Source organism: Cenococcum geophilum (genome assembly GCF_001692895.1).
Source record: "Cenococcum geophilum 1.58 unplaced genomic scaffold K441scaffold_46, whole genome shotgun sequence".
NCBI classification, from domain to species: domain Eukaryota; kingdom Fungi; phylum Ascomycota; class Dothideomycetes; order Gloniales; family Gloniaceae; genus Cenococcum; species Cenococcum geophilum.
The window spans coordinates 164029-189579 of record NW_027137604.1 but is presented as its reverse complement, the minus strand read 5'-3'; the positions used below and the strand labels follow the sequence as shown (position 1 = coordinate 189579).

General features: G+C 43.8%; 6 protein-coding genes across 6 annotated transcripts; 3 read left to right on the top strand and 3 right to left on the bottom strand.

The window, feature by feature from the left end:
• Positions 1-5940: 5940 nt before the first annotated feature.
• K441DRAFT_235982 (uncharacterized protein) lies at positions 5941-7185 on the bottom strand. Its single transcript, XM_067640675.1, has 2 exons — positions 7093-7185; positions 5941-7044 (listed from the first exon to the last, which is right to left on the bottom strand). The coding sequence occupies exon 2, from the start codon at positions 6895-6897 to the stop codon at positions 6148-6150; it is 750 nt and encodes a 249-aa protein (XP_067500047.1). The 5' UTR covers positions 6898-7044; positions 7093-7185; the 3' UTR covers positions 5941-6147.
• Positions 7186-7568: 383 nt separating this feature from the next.
• K441DRAFT_665824 (uncharacterized protein) lies at positions 7569-9126 on the top strand. Its single transcript, XM_067649553.1, has one exon. The coding sequence runs from the start codon at positions 7635-7637 to the stop codon at positions 8850-8852; it is 1218 nt and encodes a 405-aa protein (XP_067500046.1). The 5' UTR covers positions 7569-7634; the 3' UTR covers positions 8853-9126.
• A 2227-nt stretch (positions 9127-11353) lies between these two features.
• Positions 11354-18709, bottom strand: K441DRAFT_617466 (uncharacterized protein). The gene is made up of 11 exons (XM_067645796.1): positions 17776-18709; positions 17368-17678; positions 17152-17309; positions 16769-17071; positions 16577-16705; positions 13651-13713; positions 13093-13594; positions 12818-13041; positions 12628-12764; positions 12393-12576; positions 11354-12333 (listed from the first exon to the last, which is right to left on the bottom strand). The coding sequence occupies exons 1-11, from the start codon at positions 18219-18221 to the stop codon at positions 11578-11580; spliced, it is 3213 nt and encodes a 1070-aa protein (XP_067500045.1). The 5' UTR covers positions 18222-18709; the 3' UTR covers positions 11354-11577.
• A 1547-nt stretch (positions 18710-20256) lies between these two features.
• Positions 20257-21724, top strand: K441DRAFT_617464 (uncharacterized protein). Its single transcript, XM_067645795.1, has one exon. The coding sequence runs from the start codon at positions 20491-20493 to the stop codon at positions 21541-21543; it is 1053 nt and encodes a 350-aa protein (XP_067500044.1). The 5' UTR covers positions 20257-20490; the 3' UTR covers positions 21544-21724.
• A 98-nt stretch (positions 21725-21822) lies between these two features.
• Positions 21823-22812, bottom strand: K441DRAFT_680176 (uncharacterized protein; the record flags this gene model as incomplete). The annotated part of the gene is made up of 1 exon (XM_067651348.1): positions 21823-22812. The coding sequence occupies one exon, from the start codon at positions 22810-22812 to the stop codon at positions 21823-21825; it is 990 nt and encodes a 329-aa protein (XP_067500043.1).
• Positions 22813-23069: 257 nt separating this feature from the next.
• On the top strand, positions 23070-24472 carry K441DRAFT_665819 (uncharacterized protein). The gene has a single exon (XM_067649552.1). It carries the CDS (start codon positions 23194-23196, stop codon positions 24034-24036), a length of 843 nt encoding a protein of 280 aa, XP_067500042.1. The 5' UTR covers positions 23070-23193; the 3' UTR covers positions 24037-24472.
• The last annotated feature ends 1079 nt before the right edge of the window (positions 24473-25551 follow it).

The following is a 25551-nucleotide window of genomic DNA, read 5'->3' as shown; positions in this document are numbered from 1 at the left end:
CTATTTAGAACAGCTTAACCTATAAATCATTAAGGAGCTAGACTCCTAGTAGAATAAGCTAGTACTAATAAAGGAGTCTTTAGACGAACTAATAGGGCTAATTAACCGCCTCCTAACTATAAACCGCACGGCTAACGCCCTAAGGGCCCTCCGCGATTAAGCCGTAAAAGGAAACCCCAATTTTAAAATAGAGGAAGGATTGCTCCTATACTAGGAGCGGCTTATAGTCTCTAATATTAATAATCTACGGATAGAACTAATCCGCGAAGCCTATTACTAAGTCTCTATAGTATACCCCGGTAAAAATAAGACCTATAAAATTATTAACTACCGCTACTATTAGCTAAAAATAGTTATAGATATTAATTAATATATATGGAACTATAAGGACTGCCGAAGAGCTATAACCCCATAAGATAAAACCCTAGAACTACTTAAGCTACTCCTAATATTAGAGCGCTCTTAGTAGTATATCTCTATAGACTTTTATAAACTACCTATAGACCGTAACGGATATAATATAGTTATAGTTATAGTTAACCGCTTTAGCAAACGCCTGTTTTTAATTCCCTATTATAAGAACATTAATACTAAAGAGGTAGCCCGGCTATATATCTACTATATCTACCAAATTTACGGACTACTAGATACTATTATGTCTAATTATAAGCTATAGTTTATATTAGCTTTTTAGAATAAGTTTACCTATATCTTAAATATTAAACTAAAGCTTTCTAAAGCTTACTACCCCTAGATAGACGGTTAGACGGAGATTATAAATTAGTACCTAGACTAGAGGCTTAGGCCCTTTATTAACTACTTCTAGGACAACTAGTTTAAACTACTACCCTTAATAGACTATACCTAAGCAACCCTACCCTATAACTCTATAGGGTTCGCCCCAATTTAGCTAGAAATAGGATACTTACCCTATATAAGCTTTAACTAAAAAAGGCTAGAGGGACCCTAAACTATATAAGAAAAGCTATTACATAGTAAGGCCTAATAGTACGCTAAACGCTTAGAGGAAGCCTAGATGGTAGCCTATAAGAACCTAGAAAAAGCCTAAAGATTAATAAAATAGTAGGCGAATAAATACCGTTAAGAGCCTAACTTTACCCCTGGTAATATAGTCTAGGTTATAATAAGGAATTAGAAAACTAAACGACCTAGCTATAAGCTAGACTGCTAGATAGCAGGGCTATATAAGGTCCTTAAGAAAATAGGCAACTTATATAAGGTAAGGCTCCCAGACTTAATTAGGGTGCATCCTATTTTCTTACTAGATAAGCTATAAAAAGCTATAAACAACCTATTACCCGGATAAAAGAATAAGCCTCCCCTACTAATTTAAGTAAACGGTAATAATAAATAGGAAGTTAATAAAATACTAGCCTATAAGATAGTATAGGGAATATTAAAATACCATATCTAATAAAAGGGCTATAACCCGGACCTAACTTAGTACCCTATATAGAACTTTATAGGCTGCCCCTAGAAGCTTAAAAAGTTTTATAACTAATACCTTAACGCACCTAAACCCCTAAAGTACCTAGACGAGTAGATAGAATGCTAGTATAATAAAGACGATAAGTTACCGGAGGAGTATAGGGATAAGAACGCCCTAAAGCCCTAAGACAGCTATCTGCTAAATTCTACCATATTCTGCCGTTTTCTACTAATACCGTAAAATTTTAGATGTCTAGGAACTTTAACTACTGGTTAAAGTTATCTAATTAGTTAGATTTATACTAAGACTTTTAGCGGCTACTCTTTCTAGCCTAGTGCTTTCACTTAACCTATAATCGCCTTTTTATACTTAGTCCGAACGCACTTATATCCCTTTTTCTTCTTATCTTACATTTTATAATCCTATGTTTTATAAGCCTAATGCTACCCTATTTCTAACTAAGCCTAAGGGTAGGCTTTCTTTTAAAGAGGGGGGTAATGTAACGGCGCTATTATATGTTACCTACTAAATCCTACTATATTCTGCTAATCTACGATTGGCCCGCTTAAAGCTAGCGCCTTAGCGGCTTACTCTATATATTTGTTTACATTGGTCCTAGTGACCCCTTTTCCTTCTCTTTAGCTTGGTATCTTTGTAATACAGCATTCTACAAGCTTTGGTTTAGAGGTATTTGTATAAGCCGTAATACTAAAGGAGGTTCCTTCTTTAATATCGCCTCTTGGTAATAGCTAAGATTAAGAAGCTAAATTGCTTAAATAGTTTCCTAGCTTATACATTTCCTAGGGCTCGCCTTTGCCTCTTAGTTATATATAACTATAAAGTTCTTCCTAAGGTTAATAGGGCTCTATAGTAGAAGTACACTAGCCGTACTTTTATAAGTAATAGGTGTAATAGTATTATAAAGGTTCCTAGGCGATTAAAAGGCTCCTCTAAAGCTACCTTTTAATTTAACCCTAGCTATATAATAGATTGGCTTAATTTTAAGAGTAAGCTTATAAGGCTAGCGAGAGCCTATTATAATTGCCCTAGTAACGTAATTAAGAAGCTTAAAGTTAAGCTCGCTTTTAAATATATTAAAACTATAGGATAGTAGGCTCCTTGCCCCTCTAGTCGCTCTTCTATAATAACGTAATTAGCTTTATAATTGTCGGTATCACCCAAGTGCACTTGATTGGCCTATTAACTGTTGAATTGATTCTTGTCTAATAGGTGTCGAAAGCAGAGGATCGTAAGGATCGCAGTGCCTAAGTAAGGGGCTGATGAGTCACCGTAAGGATGACTAATCAGAGACGTGACCACGTAACCTCTGTCCATACATTCCTGTCCATATATTCCGACAATAATTGGCCCTTAAATCCTTATAGAGCTCTTTACTAGCTATGCTATAGTATATAGCTAATAACCTTACGGCTTTCTCTATAGTCCCTATAACGAGCTTTTTAAAGATATCTTAAAGGTAGTAACGTTATAAAAACTACGGTAGTAACTAGTGCTAAGTGTATTAGTAAGTCAACTATAGGCTTATATAAGAGGACGTAAAGGAGTGGGCTTAGGCGATAGATAAGGGCCTTACTACTAAATATACTCCTCCCGTTAAGTTAATATAGAAGCTTTTTAATAGGAGGACAAGTAGTAAAAAGAAAGGAGAGCTTACTACTAAGGCCTCTATACCTAGTACTCTAGGCATAGTTAATTAATTCTATATTAACCCTAGTAGTTACAATAGGCGCCTATCTACACCTCTAGCAGTCTCTCTCTTAAGCTTAAAGTTATCGTTAATTGCTCCTTTACTACGCGCTTAAGGCCTTAATTGGCTTGCTAATTTATAGGAGTATTTTAAATAGTATAAGCAGGCAGTGTAAGACTTAGAGGACCAGCAGGAAGATATTAAAGCTGTATATTAAGTAGCATTTAAAAAGCGGTGGGATTTAATAACGATTTAAAAGCAAAAGCCAGATAAGTAAAGAAAGACGCCGATTAAGGTAATAATTAAAGTAGGTATTCTAGAGGCAATTTCTAAGAGATTATAAATAGATATTAAGTGGAGAGCTTTAAGAGGCGTAGACGGTAGTAACTTTAAGAGCCTTATATTTAATTAGTAGTATATTTTTTAACTTAAGCCTACGCCTACTTATAGGCACCTATTATAATATACACTTTACTAGTTATCCTTATATAAATCGTATATTATAAGGTAGCTATAAGGGGACTTTATAAATAGGGGGCTATAAGGACACGATTGTGGAATAGGATAGATTGGTGAGAGAGACGAATCCTTAAGGAGGTAAGGCTTTAGGGATTGTAGAGACTATATACTATGGGCACGTGCCTTTAGCATATAACCGGCGACCATCCAAGGGGCGTCTGGGGGTTGTCCTAAGGGCAACCCGTAATAATATCCCTTATAGTAGCTATACTAAGCTTTATACAGTAAAGACACCTTACTATATAATAAAATCTTACTCCTCCCTATTAATATAACCGCTATAGCGGAAATAGGCTCTTGCGCTCTTACCTTTGCCTTCTACTACCTTTATATACTAGTTTAGAAAGCTTCTAAAGCTATTACCGTATTACTTTAGCGCCTTTTTTTAAGAAACAAAGTGTCGCTAAATAAACTCCTTTAGCTTACTAAAAAAAACTCCTTAATTGGATTTAAATTGGGTAAGTATATAGGTAAGTATATAAGCTTTACCCCTACTCTCTTAAAGAGAGTAGTAATATACGGTAAGTAATAGAAGCTTATATTATCCATAATAACAACCAATCTTAGTACTAGATAAGGATTGTAGTAAGGTAAAAGAAAGCATTTAATCCAATAGTTATAGCCCTCTATATTTGTTAAGCCGCTATATACTAATAATACTAGCACACCTTTAACGGTGTAGGCAGGCAGTATATTAACTCTTTACTTACTATAGTTATACGGTATATATAAAATATATGCAACTTCTATAGGTAACTAAGACGTCTTTTATATACCAATCTTTAAATTAGCTCTAGATTTATCTGTAAACACTAGCTACTTAAGGGTAAACTATAAGATATAGGCCTAGTATAAGTTACAGTCCTTCTAGCTTTGCTTAAGAGTTACTCTACGAGCCTTATATATACTTAGTAGCTTTTTTACATATATAATAAAGGCTTTCTTACCAGCTTCCTACTCCAGCCAGCAACTCTTAGTTCTGCACTAATCGTCTACCTACTTATAGTAATCTGGAATTGATCGTAGATAAACTATATTGTTTTGTTAAGATATATATTTCGGGAATTATTTAATTGGTAGAGTAATATAACGATCGCCTTATTACTTAGCAGGCGTTTTAACTTATATTTATAATTAAGCTTCGTCTTCCCGTATAGCCTTAGATTCCTTTAAATAGACTAGATTAATTTAGTAGGGCAGTTAGCTTAACGGGCGCATTAACGTTTAGTTATACTAGCTGTAAAAAAGATCTTAATAAAGGCATACTGCTAACTGCCTATATTTAGAGCCATATTAATAAGAGGAAGAAGCTTTAGACCACTATAATCTGGTATAAATATCACAACTTTAATAGGTAAGGGGCAATAAGATTAGCTTTAAATTTGAGGTAGCTAGTGGCCCAAGCCAGGGCTATATACTACATCTCTTCCTATTAGCTCTATATACTAATTTAGCTGTAGGTTTAGCAAAATTAGGTATATACTGCTGCGCGCATTAAAAAGTCGCCAGATTGACCAAACACCTACCTCTAGATTAGATTAAGGCTTTAGATTAACTTAATTCTAAAACCTCTAGATTTAATCTAGAGCTATAACTAAATACTCCCTAAGCCAAGTATAAGTTATAGAAGAGTTAGTAGAAGAGAGGACGATATAGTAAATAGTATAGCAATAGCCTTATATAGAGATGAACCGATAAGGAAAGTAGGAGGGCTGTAAGCCTAAGGTGCTTATAAGGAGGTGCTAAGCCTAGCCTTAGGCTATATACTAAAGTAATGGATAAAATGGGTACCCCTTACAATAAATAAATATATAAAATTATTAAATAACTTTAAATTAAGCTTAATAAGGTATTTAATACGTTTAAAAGGCTTTACTATAACGTGTCCTACCTTTACGTCACTAAATAGGCTAAAAAGACAGAAGCACTCGCAAATATATTACGACTATAGCGGGACCCAATATATATACTCTTAAATTTATCTTTATAAGGAATACTAAAAATATTATAATAGAGCTATAATTATAACTTTATAGGCATAGATATATAATATTATTACTTACTTTTAATTTTAAATATATTTTATATACAAATATAGAATATAATAGTACCCTTAGTGTTACGATATGGTCGGCTAAATAAGTCGTACCGTTATTAGGAGGTTTTGACTGTATTTGCAATGCCAAGAGGTTATAAAGAGGTTATAAGAGGTAATTAAACAAATCCAAATCATTTAGTTAACCTAGAAAGTACGCGAATCCTAATCAGGAATTGGTATAATAAGGCATGATTAAAACAGTACTTGAATAGTTGGGTTGTAATGCTATCTAAACGAAAACGGTGTATACAAGAACCTTCGTGTGGACTTTTCCCAGTGATAACAAACTGCTCTAACTTTTCTTCTTCCAGCTCGTTCAAGGGTGCATTGAAATTTCCAGGAAAATTACAGTGGAATTACCAAAGACTTCTTTCAGCCATCATACGCAATTTCGGAATCTCCTGCAGATAGCGGCCTTGGCCGATAGTCGAGTACGTTCCTTCTCACTTCCTCTGCCAATTTTCTGTGATCATTAACATCCCACGTGTGCGGTAGGGTGAGCCCTATCGTAGTAGCATTATAGCCACCCATGATCAAGCAAGTTGTACGCTGGGATTGCAGCTTATGTTGCCGGAAAAATGATATAAGAGAGCGTAATACTCCAGTCGGGTCAGGCCACATTTCAGGAAATTTGCTGTAATTGAGATATTCGTGCGCTCTCATGTACAGATACTGTTCTTGATTGGAACAATGATCTGGGAGAACGAGAGTGAGGTGGAGTTCTTGAAGGCCAGTAAACAATGACACATATTTCGGAGTAAGAACGTCTATCCATCGGGAGCAGCCGTTAAATTGGGTGATGTGCAAGTCTAGATGCATTTTGCGGATAAATTGACGATGTAGCTTCATGGATAGCGCAAATTTCTCGAAAGTGAGTACTGGGTCGTGGCTCCTTGCATGGCCTTCTGAAATCGAGAAGATATTGCTACTGTAAAGAATAGGTAGCGACTCATGGTATGTTTGCTTGCTAACGTGAAGTAGATCTAGACACAGATGGCGTACGTGATGCATGCAATAGTCATGTCGGGAGATCTGACCATACAATTCAACTTCTACGAATTCGAACCGGTTGGTCAAAGATGCACCTCCCTTGCTAAGGCAGTACGCGTCTTCTAATGACATTTTGACCCAACAAACAAAGTGTGTGAGGCTCGGCTGATCACTATAGGGGTCAATGACTCTAATATGTATGGTATGCCCACCAAGTACAAGCTCCCAAATCTGGTCTCTGAGCTCGCGTGGGAGGGTAATTCCGAATTGCGCAGTGTGCTTGGTAGATCAGCTGATTTGAAAGGTTTAGTTTAATGACTTGCTCACATGTCATTTAATCTATTCGTATCTACATCGCTTACTGACTCGCCATACTCGAGTTGAGCCGTCTGCAGTTTCTTCTGGGGATGTTCCGTATCCTGCACGGGATTGGGGCGTTTCATTGGCGGCATCTCTGGGGACCACTTTTGAAGCTTTAAGATACGTGTAGAAGACTTCACGTGGCCAGATTCTAGGTAGCTAATGAATTTAGAAGGATGCGGACAATTCACCGAGGTCAGAGCGAGGTACTTTGAAGCCGCTAATGTAAAGATGTTGGTCCGTAGGCTATCAGGGGGCTAACAAAAGCCTACACCTAGTAAATATTATGGGCTTTCGAAGCTAAATAGAGCAGTTGTCGTTTTTTATGCGACCTTTGAGATTAGATGTGAAGAGCCGCTCAGCCCTACTAAGGCCAACCGCGCCAAGCTGAGGCGCTAGCGAGTCAGGCTTCAAGTTGCATCCAGTTCACGGCTCTCATCACTAAGACCCCTATCATCACGAATACAGCTCTAAATATAAATATCTCCTTCCTGCTGTAAATCCTCAAAATGCCTCCAAAACGCATGACCGCAAATCCTCTCAAACCCGCGCGCCATCGTCCCGGAAAACCACTTGCAGAAGAAGCCCCCGAATCTTCAGAAGACTCTTCAGAAGAAGAAGAGGAGGCGCCTTCGAAACCTGCCCCCCCGAAAGCATCTTCCTTCCCTAAAGCTGCACATCAAGCCATCGACCTAGCCTCCCGCCGCCGCGATGTCGCTGCGCAGCAAGCAGCTGAAGCCCTCGCAAGGCAGAAACTAGAAGCAGAATTTGAGACAGAGAGCGAGGAAAGTTCTTCAGAAGAGGGCAGCGAAAGTGGCAACGGAGAGAAATCTTCGGAAGAGGAAGAGGAAAGCAGCTCTGAAGAAGAGGCCCCGCGCCGGAAACTTCTGCGCCCTGTTTTCTTGAAAAAGAACCAACGGCCCAGCGCCGCCTCCGCGGACCAGAAGTCTCAAGAGGATGTACAAGCGGAAGAAGAAGCACGCCGGCGCGCTGCGGCCGATGCACTAGTCCAAGAACAACTGGAGCTTGCAGCAGCAGCTAAAGCAGCAGGTAAGAAAAACTGGGACGATGAAGACAACATCGGCGATGCAGATGCAATTGACGATACCGACGACATCGATCCCGAAGCCGAGCATGCTGCTTGGAAACTCCGCGAACTGATGCGCATAAGGCGAGAGCGCGCCGCCATCGAAGCCACTGAAGCCGAGCGCGCAGAAATTGAACGCCGGCGTAATCTCACCGCTGCAGAAATGGAGGCAGAGGACCGCGAATTCCTCGAAAAGCAAAAGGAAGAGCGTGGCGATAAGGGTAATATGGCTTATATGCAGAAATACTTTCATAAAGGTGCATTTTTCCAAGAAGATTTGAAGGAGCAAGGACTTGATCGGAGAGACATCATGGGATCACGCTTCGCAGACGACGTCACAAATAGGGAACTACTACCGGAGTATATGCAAATTAGGGATATGTCGCGGCTAGGAAAGAAGGGGCGCACAAAGTATAAAGACCTAAAGAGTGAGGACACAGGGCGCTGGGGTGATTTTGGAGATAGGAGAGGTCCAAGGGGCGATGGTTACCCGAGAGATGTAGATGAAAGGTTTAGGCCAGATAGGCCAGGAGGAATAGAGGGAGCGACAGGTGCGAATGCTGGACCTTTAGGGGAAAGGAAGAGGGCTGGGGATGAGGGGGGAAGAGAAGGGAAAAGGGCTAGAGTTGATGAACATTAATGAGCCTGAGGCACGAACACACATATTGAACATTTAGCATGGCGTATCGGGATATTTATGGAGCATTACAAGGCGTTAAGGGATGAAAAGCGCTTCGAGTGCTTGCCTGAGGTCAACCCCGCACATAATAGGTTGGAATGTATATTTATTGTAAGCGGGCCATCACTTAGTGAGAATCTTGGGCTCGAATTTGTTAAGTCTTTGGATGTTAATTGGAGATATTGGTTGAAATGTAGGAAACCTAAGCGGAATTTCGTTGCAAGATGACGCCCCGTCTCTAGTAGTCTCAAAGATGAAATAACGACTTGCCATGCATGATTATTGCACTCTAAGGCCTTTAAATTTTGCACTGATAAGACCAGAGGTTATCCCTTAGCACGGTAACTCGCGTCCTACTGGTATCGATAAGAACTGGCCAATCAGAGGAGCTGAATTTAGTACCTGTACTCAGAAATTCGAAGCTTTTAATATTGGCTAAGTGCTATAGTATTTTGATATATACGCTTATTCTTTGGAGTCAAGTCGCTTAATATGAGATAGCTAGCATTCGTCCTTCTTGCAGAACGGTATCTTACAAATACTACAGCCAAATAGAGTCCTTGGAGCACGCTCCGGTCTCTTCCATTGTTCACTATCGCGAGGCTTCCTTGTCGTATTTGGTGATAGCTCTCCTAAGGATTTCCTAGCTCCTATATGCTCCACCTGAGTCTTCTTGCCAGCCTCAATACAAGCTGAGCAGTATTGCTGCTTTGTAGAAACCTTCTCCAGCTTATGCAGCGCCGAAGGCACCCATATAATTTGACTTGTAGAACGTCGAGGAGGCTGCTCTAGTGTAGGTGCCTTTTGTTTACGAACTGACCGTTCAAATAAGGCGTTACGGAGGTCCTTTCGAAATTGCTTGTGACCATCGTGACGGCTTGCTCGACGGTCAGTAGGAGTGTAGGAGGACAGTAGAAAGTAGTTGCCAAGCACTATATCAAGTAGGAAGTAGAGAAGAGGCTTCTAGGTACGCATATGCGTCCTCTACGTATTAAAGTACGAGCGCAATTAATCAGCAATATCCACACCGCCCATGTAGTAATTGTAGTAAAAAATGAAGGTAGGAATAGGCAATTCCTTCTCAGCTTCATCGCCAAAGGCCTTCCGAGTCTATCTGGCACCGCTAGCAGTAAGGGGAGGACGTTTCCGCTTTGTTTTAATTGTGTGGCGACCTAGCAATGTATAACATTATTAGCTTTTAAGCCTCAAGTTAGGATAAGAAAACTCACTATCGTTAACAGTACTCATAAAAAGCACAATATTGGCATCCTTCCACGCAAATTCCATCACCTGCCCGTCCTTAGAAACCTCTCCATACAATTTACCCTATGGAATTTAAGCTGCGTGGGTTAATTTAAGCTCTGCAAGCCTCTGGTTAATCTACTTAGTAGGTACCTTTTTCTTTTTCTTTCCTGCTATAGTAAAAGCCTCCTTAATATCGCCTTCAAGGTTCCCCTATTCCTCACGCTTTGTTTTAGTTATTTAAACGGTTCCTACGCCTCCAATACTAAGGCCTCATAGTCGTGTAAGAAGCTTAACACTTATAAATAGATTATCAAGCCAAACAACGTGTTTATGTGGTGGATAGAGGCGCTGCCCGTTATCGTCTTCCTAAGTGAGTAAATTAAGCACTACTGCCTATGTCTTTGAAAAGCCTTTATCTTCGGTAAAGCTTATATTTAGATCAACCGGGCCTTTCTTCTCGCCTTTAGCATGCCATAGCCAGTCCAATATATAGCCCTCATTCGCCAGCACCCATATTTTGAAGCCTTGTGGTGTCGGTTTAGATAGAATATTAATAACTTCAGGAGCACGGCCCATAAAGCGTTGAATTGTCTTATTAACAGCAAGGTGAGTTCCAGGTATATAGAGCATCCTACAAGTAAGCCGGATATGCTCAGCAAGCTTATTAACTCTATCAAATGTAGTTCTAGGCGTTTTATCAGATTTTAGCCAGGGTGGTGAGGCTCAAAAGTGTTAATCAAGTTACTAAAATCTAACAATTCCCATGTACTATTTAACAATATACTCAGTTCCATATGCTTTTAAATTACTCCAGTAATCCTTAATGCTTAATTCTATGGTAATGCCCATATGAATTAGTATAGCAAAGTACGCGTAAAGTTCCTGCTTGTATATAGGCTGCTAAGCACGCGGGTGCTCCTTCTCCTGATCTGGTGGATAGAGCTCTGCGTGCTCGTTCGTCTAAGCTACAAGCTCATCCATGATCTCATCTGTAAAGAAGAGACTAAATATCTTAAAAGGATCGTGAGTATCGACGCTAGGGGGGAGGTTTGGTGAGCCATGGTTGTCCCAATCGTCGATGCGGAGAGGTTCAAATTCGGGCAATGGCCAAGGCTTAGGGCATGGTTTTTTAGCCTCCCTATAGGGCGGAACATGATACTAAGTAGGCTGAACAATATCTGCGTCAATTCTGGCGCGATTAGAAGGCATTGTGGTAGGTAATTAATTGCTTGAATCTATATAACTATACGCGTTGTTTTAATACTGGTGTTCGCGCACGGGCCACTTGCTCGTAGGACGCTACCGTGCTAAGGGATAGTGAACCCAAGATAATATTCTAGACCAATAAATAGAGTATTGTCTTCGGTAGTGTACATATGTATTCCTATATAACGCACTGATCCTGACACGCTGCATCATATTCCCGTAATCCACTCTGTCCCTAAGGCCCTTCAACATTCCTCTTGCCATCTGCAATCTCTTTCTGCCATTCCGGGTTAAGAGGGTGCTTTGGGTCATAACCAACGCTCTTTACGATCCCCAACCCTTTCGTCCTACCCTCACGGAATAGTATTCGATCTCCAACTGTCAGATACTCTGGCCTCTGCATGAATCTGAACGCCACTAATGCTCTATCTCCTGTCCGGATATACGAGCGGTCGATGTCAATGATGGCACACGTTTGAGAAACGGGCCCCACGTGAAGCATAGCCTGGTATTTTGTTTTGATGGTGGTTGCGTGAGAAAGGATGAGGACTTCAGCGATGAATTCACGGTACACTTTTGGTTGCGTATTGTTATCAGGTTTGTGGAGGACTACCATACCTTTCCTCACATCTTTCCGTCGCACATTGCGCAATGCAAGAGAAGCAGACTGACCAGCGGAGCAACCAGGAGCTTGAATTCGTTTGCGTTCAATAGAGCGAACCTTCGTCGTTGTAAATTGGCCAATAGAGTCAGGTCCGATCAAAATGGTGTCTCCCGTATGGACAACTCCACTTTTAACGACACCGGAAACCACCGTCCCCACGAAGGGAACAGAGAATGTGTCGTTTACGTGGAATTCGAACGCTGCATCCGCATTGTAATTCCCGTGGTGCGGAAGGATGTTAAGGAACGTGCGGACAAGATCAAGATTGTCACCTGTCACATTAGAAACTTGGAATATAGGGCATATTCGACGAGAGATAAATTGGGTCTGCGTGCCATAATGTTAGTGTAATCCGCTAAGAAATGGTATCGTAAATAAGGACTTACTGCCGTGTTAATGCACTCTTCGCGATTCTTGATGAATATCGGGATTTTCCTGGCCCCTGGAGATTTCAGGATTTTGGTCAACTGAGTGATGGTCTGCTCGAGAATTTGAGGCGGGCAGATGTCAATTTTAGTGATGACTACCATGACTGGAACATTGAGCGCTAGCGCAATTCCAAGATGTTCTCTAGACCTAGGTTAGCTGCTATTCCTCTATGGTCGGGTGATGAAAACAAACTTGCTCATGCCAATTAGGCCATTATTAGCAGCCACCATAAGCAAGCAGTAATTTGGCTCACTGCTTAGCAAGCCAAATACGGTGGTTCGTAGATACCTCTCGTGACCTGCCAGATCAGTGAAGCTAATTACTTTAGCCTTATCATGATTAGCTGAAGCATTCCTGAGTTGACGATGACATTTCAGCTCACAGATCGTCTTCCGATTTCCTCCCAAGTCAATTTCCTCCCGGCTACGTTTGAAGAAACGACTTCCCCCCTGCTGTCAAATCCCATAATCTCCATGCCAACAGAGCTAGTCCGTCCGCTCTCAATCTCGTGCTTGTGACGGAAGAGATTTACACGAGCTTTACCTCGTCCATCATCAAGTCCTCCTTTCACAAGAACACCTAACATTGTACTTTTCCCGGCGTCAACTGCGATAAGTTAGCGTACGTCTTTGCCCGACAGTCTCAAATTGATTTTACCATTTCCGACTACCGCTATTCGAGTCTCAATGACGTCGTCAACCGTCTCCGGTTTCCGTCTAATAATGAGCTTCCCACATGCGCCTTTATCTTTTGGATTAGCCGGTCCCACCTCTACCTCCCCACCAACATTTCGTGTCATAAGGACTCTGCAATCAGCATTAACTCCACAGGCAGCCTGCTCAAGCCGGGAAAGAGCATTGTCCCATTCTTCTTTCGAGAAATTCATAGAGTCTCCACTCTCCTCAAGGCCTAAATCGAAGAGAACCTCCCCATACCCCTCAGCCAGGCGTCCTTGCAGGTATTCCGTCAGAGTCTTTACGTTCTCTTCGGCGGGATTGAGGAGGAGGGCTTTTAAAGGGACATGGCTCGATTCGTCAGCAAGACCAAGCTTGTCAATGATGTCGAGCTCATCGTGGTCCTCGAGGGCAGCCTGAGCTTGTCCTGGAGGACGTCTGAGTGCCTGTTGCTTCTGGACATAATCGGCGAAGTCGCTGAGGGCCTGAAGCGATGATACTAATCAGCACATATTATATTATATCGAGAATTGCTTATTACAGATTCACCCTTCCGCCGCTCCATTTGTGTTTGTTTTATAGGTCTCGAAGTCATGATGTCGTCCTGTGTGCAGTTAGGTTGCTAGTGTTTTCCGTAACGCTGTTCGGCAACAGTTTCGTATTGTGTTGAAGTTGAATATTCGTGCGGAGTAAATGCCGTCCATGAGATTATTCTGAGCTTTCATTGAGGCTTGAGATGTTAGGGATGGTTGTGGAGAGCTCTATGAAAAAGTAGCTGGAGGTGATGCTGGCCTTTTATCGATAGCGGACGAGTCAGTCATGCCAGACTCTCGCATGACGCATTGACCGGAACACCAAATATGTAGTCTGATTGCTTGACTCACAGCTCTAAGCCACAAAGCATCGTGAGTCTTTATCAGAGATGGAATCACTTGCTTATCGATAATATTGAGTTTCCTTCTTAGCGGAATCGCCTGGTTTTGTTCCTATTCGTCTCCTAGGACCTTTCCGCTGGCCACCGAAAATATTATCCCTTCCGCTGGTAGGGCTCCACGAAAGTTGGACCGTGCGCGGACACCAGAATCAAAAGTACGCGTATGGTCACGGAGCCTTGATCCTATTGATTCTATTGGCTGACTCTTATCGATAACCGTAGGACCCATTTTACCAGCGGAAGGGATAAGGGCTGAAATTTAGTAAAGGGCGGAGGCTCTAGCAGGCGTATCGCGATATGATCGTAGCGGATATTCGTACAGACTATAGAATTTATGATCAATGAAAGCAGTACCAACTTCAGTCAACTAAGGTGTTAAGCGACGTAACGGGTGCATGCTGGCCTTCCTAGGTATACTGTAGTAAGAAAAACTAATGTCTGAGCAGAGTAGAGCAAGCCCAATACTTCAGTTTGGCCAAGGAAAACCCAGCCAATTCCGAATATCGACGCCAAGACCGGAACCCTGCTTCAAACAGTAACTATTAAATGAAGTTATCATGTTCAGAGCCTCTCGCTATATTTAAGTCCCACCCTAATAACACATGTAGCTCATTCTCAAATTTGATGTAGCTAGGCTCTAGCACCGACTAAAATTCAAAGGCGGTCACACTCGCATTTGTGGAAAGAATTGAAAGTGAGAATATCAGGACTGCTAAGTCTATTATCTAAATTATTCTCGAATCTAGTTTATATTAATGTCAACGGCCTAATATCCAATGGCGAACCTTGTCTTGTATGCCGGCCTAGCATATTTTGCTGCATCATGAAGATCCTATCAAGCCTAGTAATCCTTTCCAATGCTCTGAGACTGGGGACTTCACCGCCCTTAGATGCAACCATCGGCACAACGCCAGAACATTCCAGGCTGCCTTCGATGTCGAGAGTTGGAGAGTGTCCTTGAATTTCGTTGTTGCAAACGAAGAGATATTAGATTAGAAAAGCAGACAGGCATCAATGATTGGTCCTTTTGTGGCGGAATACACAACGCAACAATCTCATTGTTTCATGCTTCACGGCGCAAATAGAGGAAAAGGGAGTCCAAAGGAATCCCATGATCCTCCGACAGAGAATAGGACCTTATGATGAGCTTGGCGAGGGGCCACCGCAGACGAAATCCTGCAAGAAGAGGCAATCCTAGGTTGCCAAGTTTTTGGTATACTTAAGGACAATCAGTGTAAGACGACACCCAACCTTCTATGCTCATTCATATCTTCCAGGTCGTAGTAATACCTGGAAAGCCGGATGTTGCGCAGATTTTCAATCTTGTCGGAGCTGTCTTCCCCAAGCCCATCGCTCTTGGAATCGTCCCTGTCAGAATTGCCGCTATCGGAAATATTGTTAGAAATGTCGTTACGGCAAGGCTGTTCAAAAGAGTCCTGATCAACACACAGTTCGGTAGCATGGAACCCTTTTTCATGAAATTCTGCAAGTTTGACAAAGAAAATGATGTGGGAGGCTGGCTTCAAGCCGCTCAAGAAATTTCATTTTCTGATATTTCGGTTGCCCGGAGATCATACTAAGATTGGGTGCTAAGAGTATGTGCCATGAACTTGCAAGAGAGTGCGGGAGAAGCCGCGTCTGTTAGAGCGAGGAACGAACCAATAAGCTGCCATACCTCAGGAGGCAGTTTACAGAGAAAAGGTAGCTCTAAAGAGGATGGGGGTTTAACGGTGGTGCGGTTGGCATCCAGCGGCTGAGATATAGGCGATTGAGTTGCGTGGTTGAGAATGGGGTGCGTTGCGTGCTATCTTAGTCAATGATATACTGGCAAAGCGAACCTCTGATTGGGATGAATGCAGCCCTTCCAACTCCTGTCTGGTGATTGTATTATCCATAAATACTGCTCGTTCTTAGCACGGCATTTAACGTCTTCCAAGCAAACAGAAAAAATCTGTTCTATAAAAAATTCTGCACACACGACAGAGCCTCGTGATGTTCCCAACCCGTTCAGATCTCTCCTCCCTCCTCTGCAAAGCCGTCCCTCGCTCTCTCAACTAGCAACGGCATGTCTCGGGTACATCTTCTCCTTAAGCCCCAACGACAGCTGCGTGATCAACCTTCTAAGATAACGGCGGAACCATCTGTCCTTCCCAAATCGTCTATGCAGGGCAGAATGCGGATTGCTGCAATTTCAATTGCGTATCCGGATCCACATTGCAATTAGCAGAACAAGCTTTGGGAACAGCCAGTTTGAGTTTGACTACACCACATCGGGTGGTGTCTATAGCTGGTCCGGACTCTCAGAGGTTGGAGGGCCGCTATATGCGGAATATGGGCTGGTGGCTCGGAGGAGTTGAGGGAGTTAGTATATCACTGAGCGGAGCGCGCAGATTGCAAAGCAGAGCTATAAATTGATAGTCTACTTTGTTAGACTTATTTGTGTACTATGTATGCGTGAGCCTGGATGAGAAATCGGCTGCGTATTGGATTCACATTACACAGCAACACCTCTCTCGCCGCAGTACTTTGCAACCTCCTTCCTCAAAGATTCCTGCTGAGAACGCACAGTCTCCATGATATCATTTGTGCCAGATATTGAGATGCAATGCGAAGACACATCAGTCATTTGGGAGAGCACGGCTTGAATCTGGTTTGGCAGCCACTGTAGAAGCATGATCAACGTGAAGTTCAGCCGAGGCAGTTTAAAAAATGGGCGTTTGCTCACTGTAACGATGGGGCTTCCTCCCGTAGCAGTTGGATATGAAGTACGTTTTAAAATGTATTCCCTTGTGAAGCACCAATGACGCCAGCGAAAATCACGGACTTGATCCAAAGCACGGAGATACAGCGCTGCTGAAAATCTATCCTCCAGTGCATACTGCTTCAGTCCTGTTTTTCGTGCACAATCACGCACCTCCTCAAGAAACTCGCGATGATTGCCAGGCCGGTAGGAACGGAAGTCATTAAGAATTTCTGTCAGTGGCGTCTTGGGCATCTCAATCTGAAGTAGATTGTCGCACAGCGGAATCTTTAATAACTTAGTTAATATAAAGCCTAGAATATTGCTAAGAGAAATACGCCAGCAAAAGGTAAAGGGCAATCTCATACCATGCTGTCATTTGCGCCGGACTCGCCTCGGAAGGACATGGGTTGGTCGCTTACACCTTCGTAAATCACACCATTAGGGAACATCGTCTGACTTGTGATGCCAAAGATGAAAGTCCTAAAGTTAGTGTAGCTTGCAGGCTTACTCCTTGACCACATGCCTGTGATAAAATGTCAGTCCTATGCGTAAAGGGATTAATGCAATGATGGAGTTCGTACTGTTCATGACGGTATTGACATTTTCAAGAGCTTCAACCACATCCTTCAAACCAGTATCGAAGGCGTCGCGATCGCAGGAAGCGCAGCCGTTAAGCATATCTACTGCGCCTTTGACCAGCGCCGCAGAATGTCGGACCATGGCAATATGCACAAGCACAAAGCCAGCCTCAGAGGATTCAGGATCTAATCCATGTTCAAAGGCGCGAATGAGGCGTAGGTTTGAGTACTCAAGTCCAAGGGCTGGATCGGATAGGCGATAGTTGAAAAGTGCATAAGACCCAGCGTATTCCATGAAGGGTTTGAAGCCAGCACTAATAAAGATCTCATGGTCAGTACGATGCACAGTAAGTCTTGGAAACAAAAGGTTGGAAGTGTTGAGATGTCCTCTCCTTGGTAAACATGGCTTACATTTCTGCTACCCTTACAATAGGCAAGGCGATAGTGCTTGGTAAACTCTGCCTGCCAAGGCCATAGCTTTCCCCTTTCATAAAACGTTCATGGCATGGTTCAAGGAGATATGCTGAGGCGAGAAAGGAGTAGTCCCTATATAGAGCGTTCATTAAAGGAAGGTCATGGTGATATTTGTCAATGGCTGGAGTTAAGTCTGGAAACTCTTTGAGGACAGTCTCTCCAAGAGAACAGGTAGCGAGTAATCCGGGGGTCCCTGCAGCAGTCTTGATGGGCATGCGAGAGAGGATTGACTCTAGACGATTGAATTCGGTAGGGAGACTGACGACGGGATCTTGCCGAGGAAGAAACCCCCTCGTAGTAGACACCATAAAAGCAGGAAGTGCATGGTCATTAGGATTAGTGTCCGCAAGGATGTTGAACTTGAGAGGAGCTGATGGAGACATAGCTGTGATGGAAAAGCTGTAGGATGTTGGACTGACAAAAGTTATCCAAATTAACCGCGTGATTTCTTGAGTTAGTGTTATGTTGAGAATAGTAGGTAGATGAAATCTGCTTATATCGTGAGGCCGGATTCGTTCCGGCCTCAAGATAGCAACAATTCCGGCCTCACCCTCCACGAGGGATACAATGTCCAGATCCAGTACGTAATAGCGAGACCATCCTTAAGCTCATGACCAACGTTACCCATCGCCAGAGGAGACTTGTAGTAACAGTTACCCACAATGAACCTCTCCTGAAGCTGGTACTGGTTGTTTTATCCTCTTTGGACCTCTCGTAATGGGAACGACTTGGTCACACTCCCACCATTCTCATCCCTTCAGCCTTTGGTAGCATAGATGCGGAGTAGAGGATTTGGATCTGGCGATACCGCACTTCGAAATACCTTGGGGTTGATGCCCTGTTGGCATTGTCGAAGCTATCTCTTTTGAAGCCGTCGTTATCGCAGGACCCACAAAAATGCCAAGGATGCCACCCCGACATTCTGGTCTGTTAGGGCTCGATTCATCGCCGGCATAAGTACGTGTAACAACGCGGGAGAGTCGGTAGTATTGTGCCGATCTACTGCCCCAGGGACACTGTCAATTGTAGTGAAGGGTGAGAACTGGAAGGAGAGTTCATGCATCATGTCGGTTCTCCTTGCACTAGTCCTAATCCGGAATACATATATCTCCGAGGCCTGTCCAAATTCGATAGATATAATCCGATAGCTAATACATTCATTGCTAAATGTTACGTGGGTTGGCCATGATAATGAATATGTGGGGAGGGTGAGAATATGATCATCATCCTGTCATCTCCCAACTTGGTCATATGTTTTGACCTTTAGATTGCCCAATACGACTGGCATCTTCTATTTATCGCTCAAAATCTGTCATGAAACTAGGCCGGACTTCTATGTTTATTTCTTGAAAAGGTAACTTTTTGCCCTTGGAGGAAATAGACCGCTGCGCCTCAATGCCTCAGCCCCGCGGTGGCCGGATATGATGGGATCCTTACCCTCGTTTGAGGGCTTGTTTGGTAACTTTTTTTGGCAAGTGGGTGGTCTTGGCAGCCAAAAGTCGAGCCCCTATCTGGAATATGCTCAATCTCACCAGTACCTCTACTTCTGCGAGAGGGGGGTTACTGTTCAACTGCCTGTCCGGCCAGGTCGATCGACTTGACGTATCAATAATTTTCAACCAAGTATCGCCATCACGTGGCCTCTGAATATAAAGCCCTAAATATCAATAGTACACCACCCTGGCGCATCCGGTTGAAAGCGCGTGTTAATTTTGGTAATCAAACGGCAGAGTTTATACCTTTTTGAAGTAATACGCACGGCCGTTTTACCGTTTTTTTACCTTTTTTTAGGTATAAATATACGCATTTTGATTAGCGTGATCAACACGCGCTTTCAACCGGATGCGCCAAGGTGTAGTATCCATAAGCCTTCTAGCGTTCCTAGCGTTAATCCAGATGCTTATCCCTGAACCCGCGGGCGTCCATCTAGTAGATGGTCCGTGCGGAACACCAGAATCAAAAGTACGCGTGTGGTCACGGAGCCTTGATCCTATTGATCTGATTGGCTAAATCCTTATCGATAACAGATGGACGCAACTCGGCGGGTTAAGGGATAGATTATGCGAAAAGCTTTCCTACGCCCAGTCGTAGACGCTAACAAATTATTAGCCCTCTACGCGGCGAGGTAAGGACGGTAGAATTACTATTTAGGCCTCCGTAGGCGAACAAAGACGTTAACCCGGCTCATTAATTAAGAGTTGTTCGTTTTACTCCTTATTAATAGGCTCGACCTGGCGACGATCCTACCAAACGGAAGCCCTTCACCAGATGGATATACACCCCTGCTTTGGCGCCTACTATTATCGCATAATATCGGGCGCACAGATGTCAAAAAGCTGACCTGGCAGGCATCCATCTGGCCGATCTGACCTGGTCAAAAAAAGTTACCAAACAAGCCCTGATGAGTCACGATGTTGCCTGCTATTTATTTTCATTCGAAATCTCCCTTTCATCTTCCTCAGTGTTATTTTTGCTACATCTAGAGGGTCTCTAATCAAAGCCTGAATGAAACTATTACGAAGCCTTCGCATAGCAAACTACTAGTTACGCGTTCTCGTTATTCAATCCCTAGAGATATCGTTTAAGCCATCAGACTCTTTTAGACCCATACGCATTCTCTTCTGTCTGTCACAATAGAGTTTCACTCTCAAGATGGACACAACTCTCTACCCAAAAATTACCAACAGGATAAAAGAGGTTCTCTACACTCTAAGTCACGACACAAACCCCTCATCCCTATCCGAAGCTGTCCAAAAGCTCTCCCTATCTGAAGAGACCGAACAACTTCCTCTAGTAGGCACAGTGAAGCTGCATGGCACGCACGCCGACATACTCATCTACCCAAATGACGATGCAATAGTTCTGCAGTCACGAAATTGCCTTAATATAAGCACGCAAGCGGATAACCACGGGTTTGCAGCAGCCATGCAGCATAGGTCGAAGAATGTGGTACGGCTCCGCGACCGATACTATGCGCGTTACAGGGAGTTGAATCATGACACCCAAATCGACCCGAATCGCGCCCTCATCATTGCCGGGGAATGGATAGGTGAAAAAATTCAAAAGGGAGTGGCGCTTGTCCATCTCTCAAGGCGTTTCGTGATCATTTCCGCCAACATCAACGGCCAGTGGCTGCCAGATGAGGATTACGCGGACATCCACGACGAGGAAGCGGAGATCTACAACATCTCGCGAGCAGGCTTCTACCATGCCATTCTTGACAAATCAGATGTAGAAAAGACCGAGCAGGAGTTAGAGAAGTTAGCAGAAGATGTGGCAGTTAGCTGCCCGTTCGCTGCCACTTTCGGTGTTGCCGGAAAAGGAGAAGGGATTGTTTGGAAGATAAAATCGTACTGCGGTGATCCAAGGACATGGTTTAAAACTAAAGGTGGGAAGTTCAAGCCAACATATACGCCGACGCCTCGAGAGGGACCTCCAGCGGATGATAAACTGGCCGAGAAGGAGACCATGGCGGTGAAATTTGCGGAAGCGTGGTGCTCAGAGCAGAGGTTAGAGCAAGGTTGGGATTATCTGAGGGAGAAAGGGCTCTCGCAAGACATGAAGAGTATAGGAATCTTCTTGACATGGGTCACCGAAGATATTCTCGTAGAGGAGAAATGGGACATTGATAAACACGAGATGGATACTAAGCTGCTAAAGGCAGACATAATTCGTATTGCGAAACCATGGTATTTGAAACAGTAAGCAACCTAGGGTTTTCTAGGGTCAGTCACGCTGCGGCGGCTACTTGACGGATGTTGTTCGTAGTGAATTCCACTTTCCGGCTAGTAAATGAAGGATGATTTTCGGCTTGCTTGAAGGTTCAAAAAATGAAAACGTACCTCAGAAAGTTCACACAAGTTGGTCGATCTACACCAACATCATTTATCAACGCCAGAGGATGCTATTGTCAAACCGTGCGAAATCTTCACTTAAACAGAAATCTTGCGCTCTGGGCACTACTCCCAACACTGCCGTGGACATTCAACAAGGAGATAAGTGTTTCCGTGCATATTCCTCGAGCTCTTCTGCAGCTACGTCTATGCGACGGTTCGCATCCCAGCTGAGCAAATCTTTTATGATATCATTTGCCCAACCCTCCTTCTCCCCATGAGGAAGGAGCTTATCCCATAAAATTGGGCAGTCAGGCCAGTCCGCGATGGTAACAGTGGCATTTTGAAGTCTTGGGCCGCCGAGCGCTAATAGGCCCAGAATCCAAAATTGTCGTTTCCAGTCCGAAGATACTACATCTCTATACAGTGAAAGAGGCTTAAAGCGAGCATCGATTGTTAGATGCAACTTTCGGAGACCGCTTATTCCATTACTCAATTGACTGCCACTTTCCCAAATAGTGGGATTGATCTCAGCATTCCCGATGACGGAGTTTACATGCAAATTCCTAATAGCGGCTGCTTGGCCTTGCCTTCGCTGCTGAAGAATATCAATGAATGCATGTAAATATTCCAAGCTCTCGAAAGAAAACGCATTTGAGGAGTACGGTATAAGGTGAGCTTCGTGATACATCTGTTTACAGACTCTCAAGCAGCGCAGGTCTAGCTGGAGAAAAGGCCTCTCGATCCGGAAGAAGCAGTCAGAATGGTGCTCCCAAAAAGTTTTGCGGGATCGTCGGCCCTCTCTTTTCCACTTTTCATAAGTGTGATATTCAGACGCATCGGGCTCGATTTTGCATACTCTGGCTGTCCACATCTCGTCCTTTATGGTATCCGAAGCTCCTCCAAAGTCCATGTGCACCCACTGGCCACCCAGTACCATTTCATAGATTATGTTGCGCACCTCCGCGGGGAGTTTTGAGAAGAATGGTGACTTTGCGTTATTCTGTGTCCGCTGATGCCTTTCAACCTCATCACAGGAGTATTCAGCATGTACTCGTACAGTCCCGCTTTCTGAGTGTATAGCCGTGTTCGGATGCAAGACTGATGATTCATTGTGCACATCTGCTCTTGTATGTAGCATGCCGGTAGTTGCACGGATATTGAAGGAACGACTCTTTACTCGTATGACTCAAACTGCAATGTGGAACATCTAGTTAGAATCCGTATGAATCGATGCAGCCGAGACGAGTATCTCATTAATGACCTTCAAGGGCAGTGCTGATGGTAAGGCAAGTACGACCCTTCGCGAGGAGATGTGCGAAATTCTTGGGTCAATTCTGCGGAAGTCGGTCTGTTCATTTCCGGGCGATCTCCCGAAAGTGAACATCATCTCCTGCGGCATGACCTAATGACCTTACCAAGCCAATAACAGCTGAATTAATCAAGGAAAAAGCGACAGATAGTTGATGTCTTGCTGGTCCCCACTGTATTTCTCTCAAGCTGCAAGCTCATCACTGAAACCATGTTGCGCTCGAATCCGCCCTCTGTCGACTTCCTAATACTTGGCGCAGGCTGGACTTCAATTTTCTTGATCCCACAACTAAAGTCTGCCGCAGTAACACACGCGGCGACAACAACTACAGGCCGAAACGGTACTATTCCGTTCAAATTTGAGCCTGATTCCACAGACACCACTCCCTTCAAGAGACTACCTTCCGCTAAAACCATTCTCATAACGTTTCCCCTCACAGGTACCGGGCAATCTAAACGTATCACCGATCTCTATAGAATCGTTCACGGAGATGAGAACCGCTGGATTCAGCTTGGCTCAACCGAAATTTTTAATCAACGTGATAACTGGAACGATGACAGCTCTCCATACGACGCCTCCAATTCTAGGGCAATTGCAGAGGACGAACTACGGAATTGCGTAAATGGCTGCGTCCTCAATCTCGCGGGGCTGTATGGTGGTAATCGCGTACCAAGGAAATGGTTGTCAAGGATTGCGAAGACGAAAGAGGATGTCAAGGCGAAGAAAGCTGTTCATTTCGTTCACGGTGAAGATGTTGCCAGGGCAATTATTGCCGTACATAAGAAGTATACACCGGGTAAGAGATGGATCATAGCGGACTTGAGAGTGTATGATTGGTGGGATTTGATTCAGACTTGGGGTGGCGAAGCTGGCAATGGAGAAGAGCGAGAGACCATGGAAAATACGGATTACGTGAAATGGGTTGGGGAGCTGATGGTTGAGGAAGAGTTGAAGGCTTTGCCGAGACCTCCGGAGATACTTGGGCGGAAGTTGGATTCGAGGTGGTTCTGGACGCATATGGAGGTTTGGCCGCATCAAGGACGACTGGTTTAAAAGATATAGTCAAAATATTTCCCCGGGTGATAGCAGCACGGCACTTGCTAGTTAGAAATACGGCGTTAAGTAGGCTCTAAGGGCCTAGGACCAGCCTTGGAAACAGCGGCATAATCTTAGGAAAGGTCTACAAACATTTTCCAAGTTTAGACCCTAAATTTACTGCCCGATACAAGTGGAGACGAACAGGCTAGTGATTGTAGAAGTGCTGTTTGGTTGTCGGAGAACGACGATGATACAAATTAATGCATCGCATGGACTTCTGGAGCATCTTAAATGTAGCGGGAATGCTATCCGAACAAAGAGTAATGATATGCCAGCGGAAATGTTTAAAAACCCGGCATTTACATTTGCTCCGAATTTTTAGTACCTATCCCATGTCCAACTGCAGGTGGTCCGTGCGGAACACTAGGGGCTTCGTAGATAATATAATTAATTTAATCATCCACCATGCCTTCTAATCGTGTCTTTTTGGAACGCCCGTCTCAAATGAATCTCCACCAAGGATTGAGTATAAATATTAATATATAGTAATTCTTGATTAACGTCTGATACGGATCCTATCTAGGCCCACGCAGACTACTCCGTCATAGGGGGAAAACTTGTAATTTACAGGAAGAAAACCCTGCAGTTTGGGGGAGGAAAAACCCTATGAGCCACCTTAGTAGGATGAAAAACCCCGGTTTGCTATGTCCGTCCGTAGCGGCGGCCCTGCGGGCCTACGGCTACGTCCTGTCCTCCTTAGATGTTTGAACTCCTTGGGAACTACTGCTTCCTTCTCTAGCTTATCCCAGCTAGGGTTTACTACGTCCTAGCTAGGCCTTGCCGTTCAATTGCTGTATACTTGTGGTTGTGTTCCGTATTTTGACCACCCCCTGTATGCTATCTCTTGTTGACTATTGCCATATACGCCATGCCTTCCCCCCCCTAAGGCCTATTGAAGGCGTAAGGGGGATTCATCTATAAACTACCACTATACCAAAAGGCGAGCGGGACGTGTATGCCTGAGTATCTTTTGTGCCTAGGCCCCAGTTACTAGGCCCTCGCCAAGGGTTACTACTCCTTGAGAGGAGACAGGAAAACCGTACGGTATTGTCCAGGCTGCCGGGTATTTGATAGTTGATGGCGAGTGACCGCATGCTCCGCGGGCGATCGCCCTGGGGGTTAGGAGGGGCCGTATATTTGCTCGTTGCTCGTTCGTTCGCAATCGCTCGTTCGTCGACGTGAGAGGTCGTCGATGCTCTCTACTGGGGGTCGGGGGATGTTATCGAATGCCGCGCATCCATGTTGGATCGTATAGGTGCCTTGATAGGAGAATAGTGTTGCTGTTGTTCGTAAGGGGCACTNAGTGGTGGTTTTCGAGATCTCACNATCCNATGTNAAAACTTTTNACNACCGCCTANAATACCCACCACCACCACTAGGTCGTATCGCACGCTGTGCGACGTCTCTGCGTTGGCTCTGAGTCTGAACTTCGAAGACTTAGGTTCGTAGCCGTCACCACGTACAGGTGCA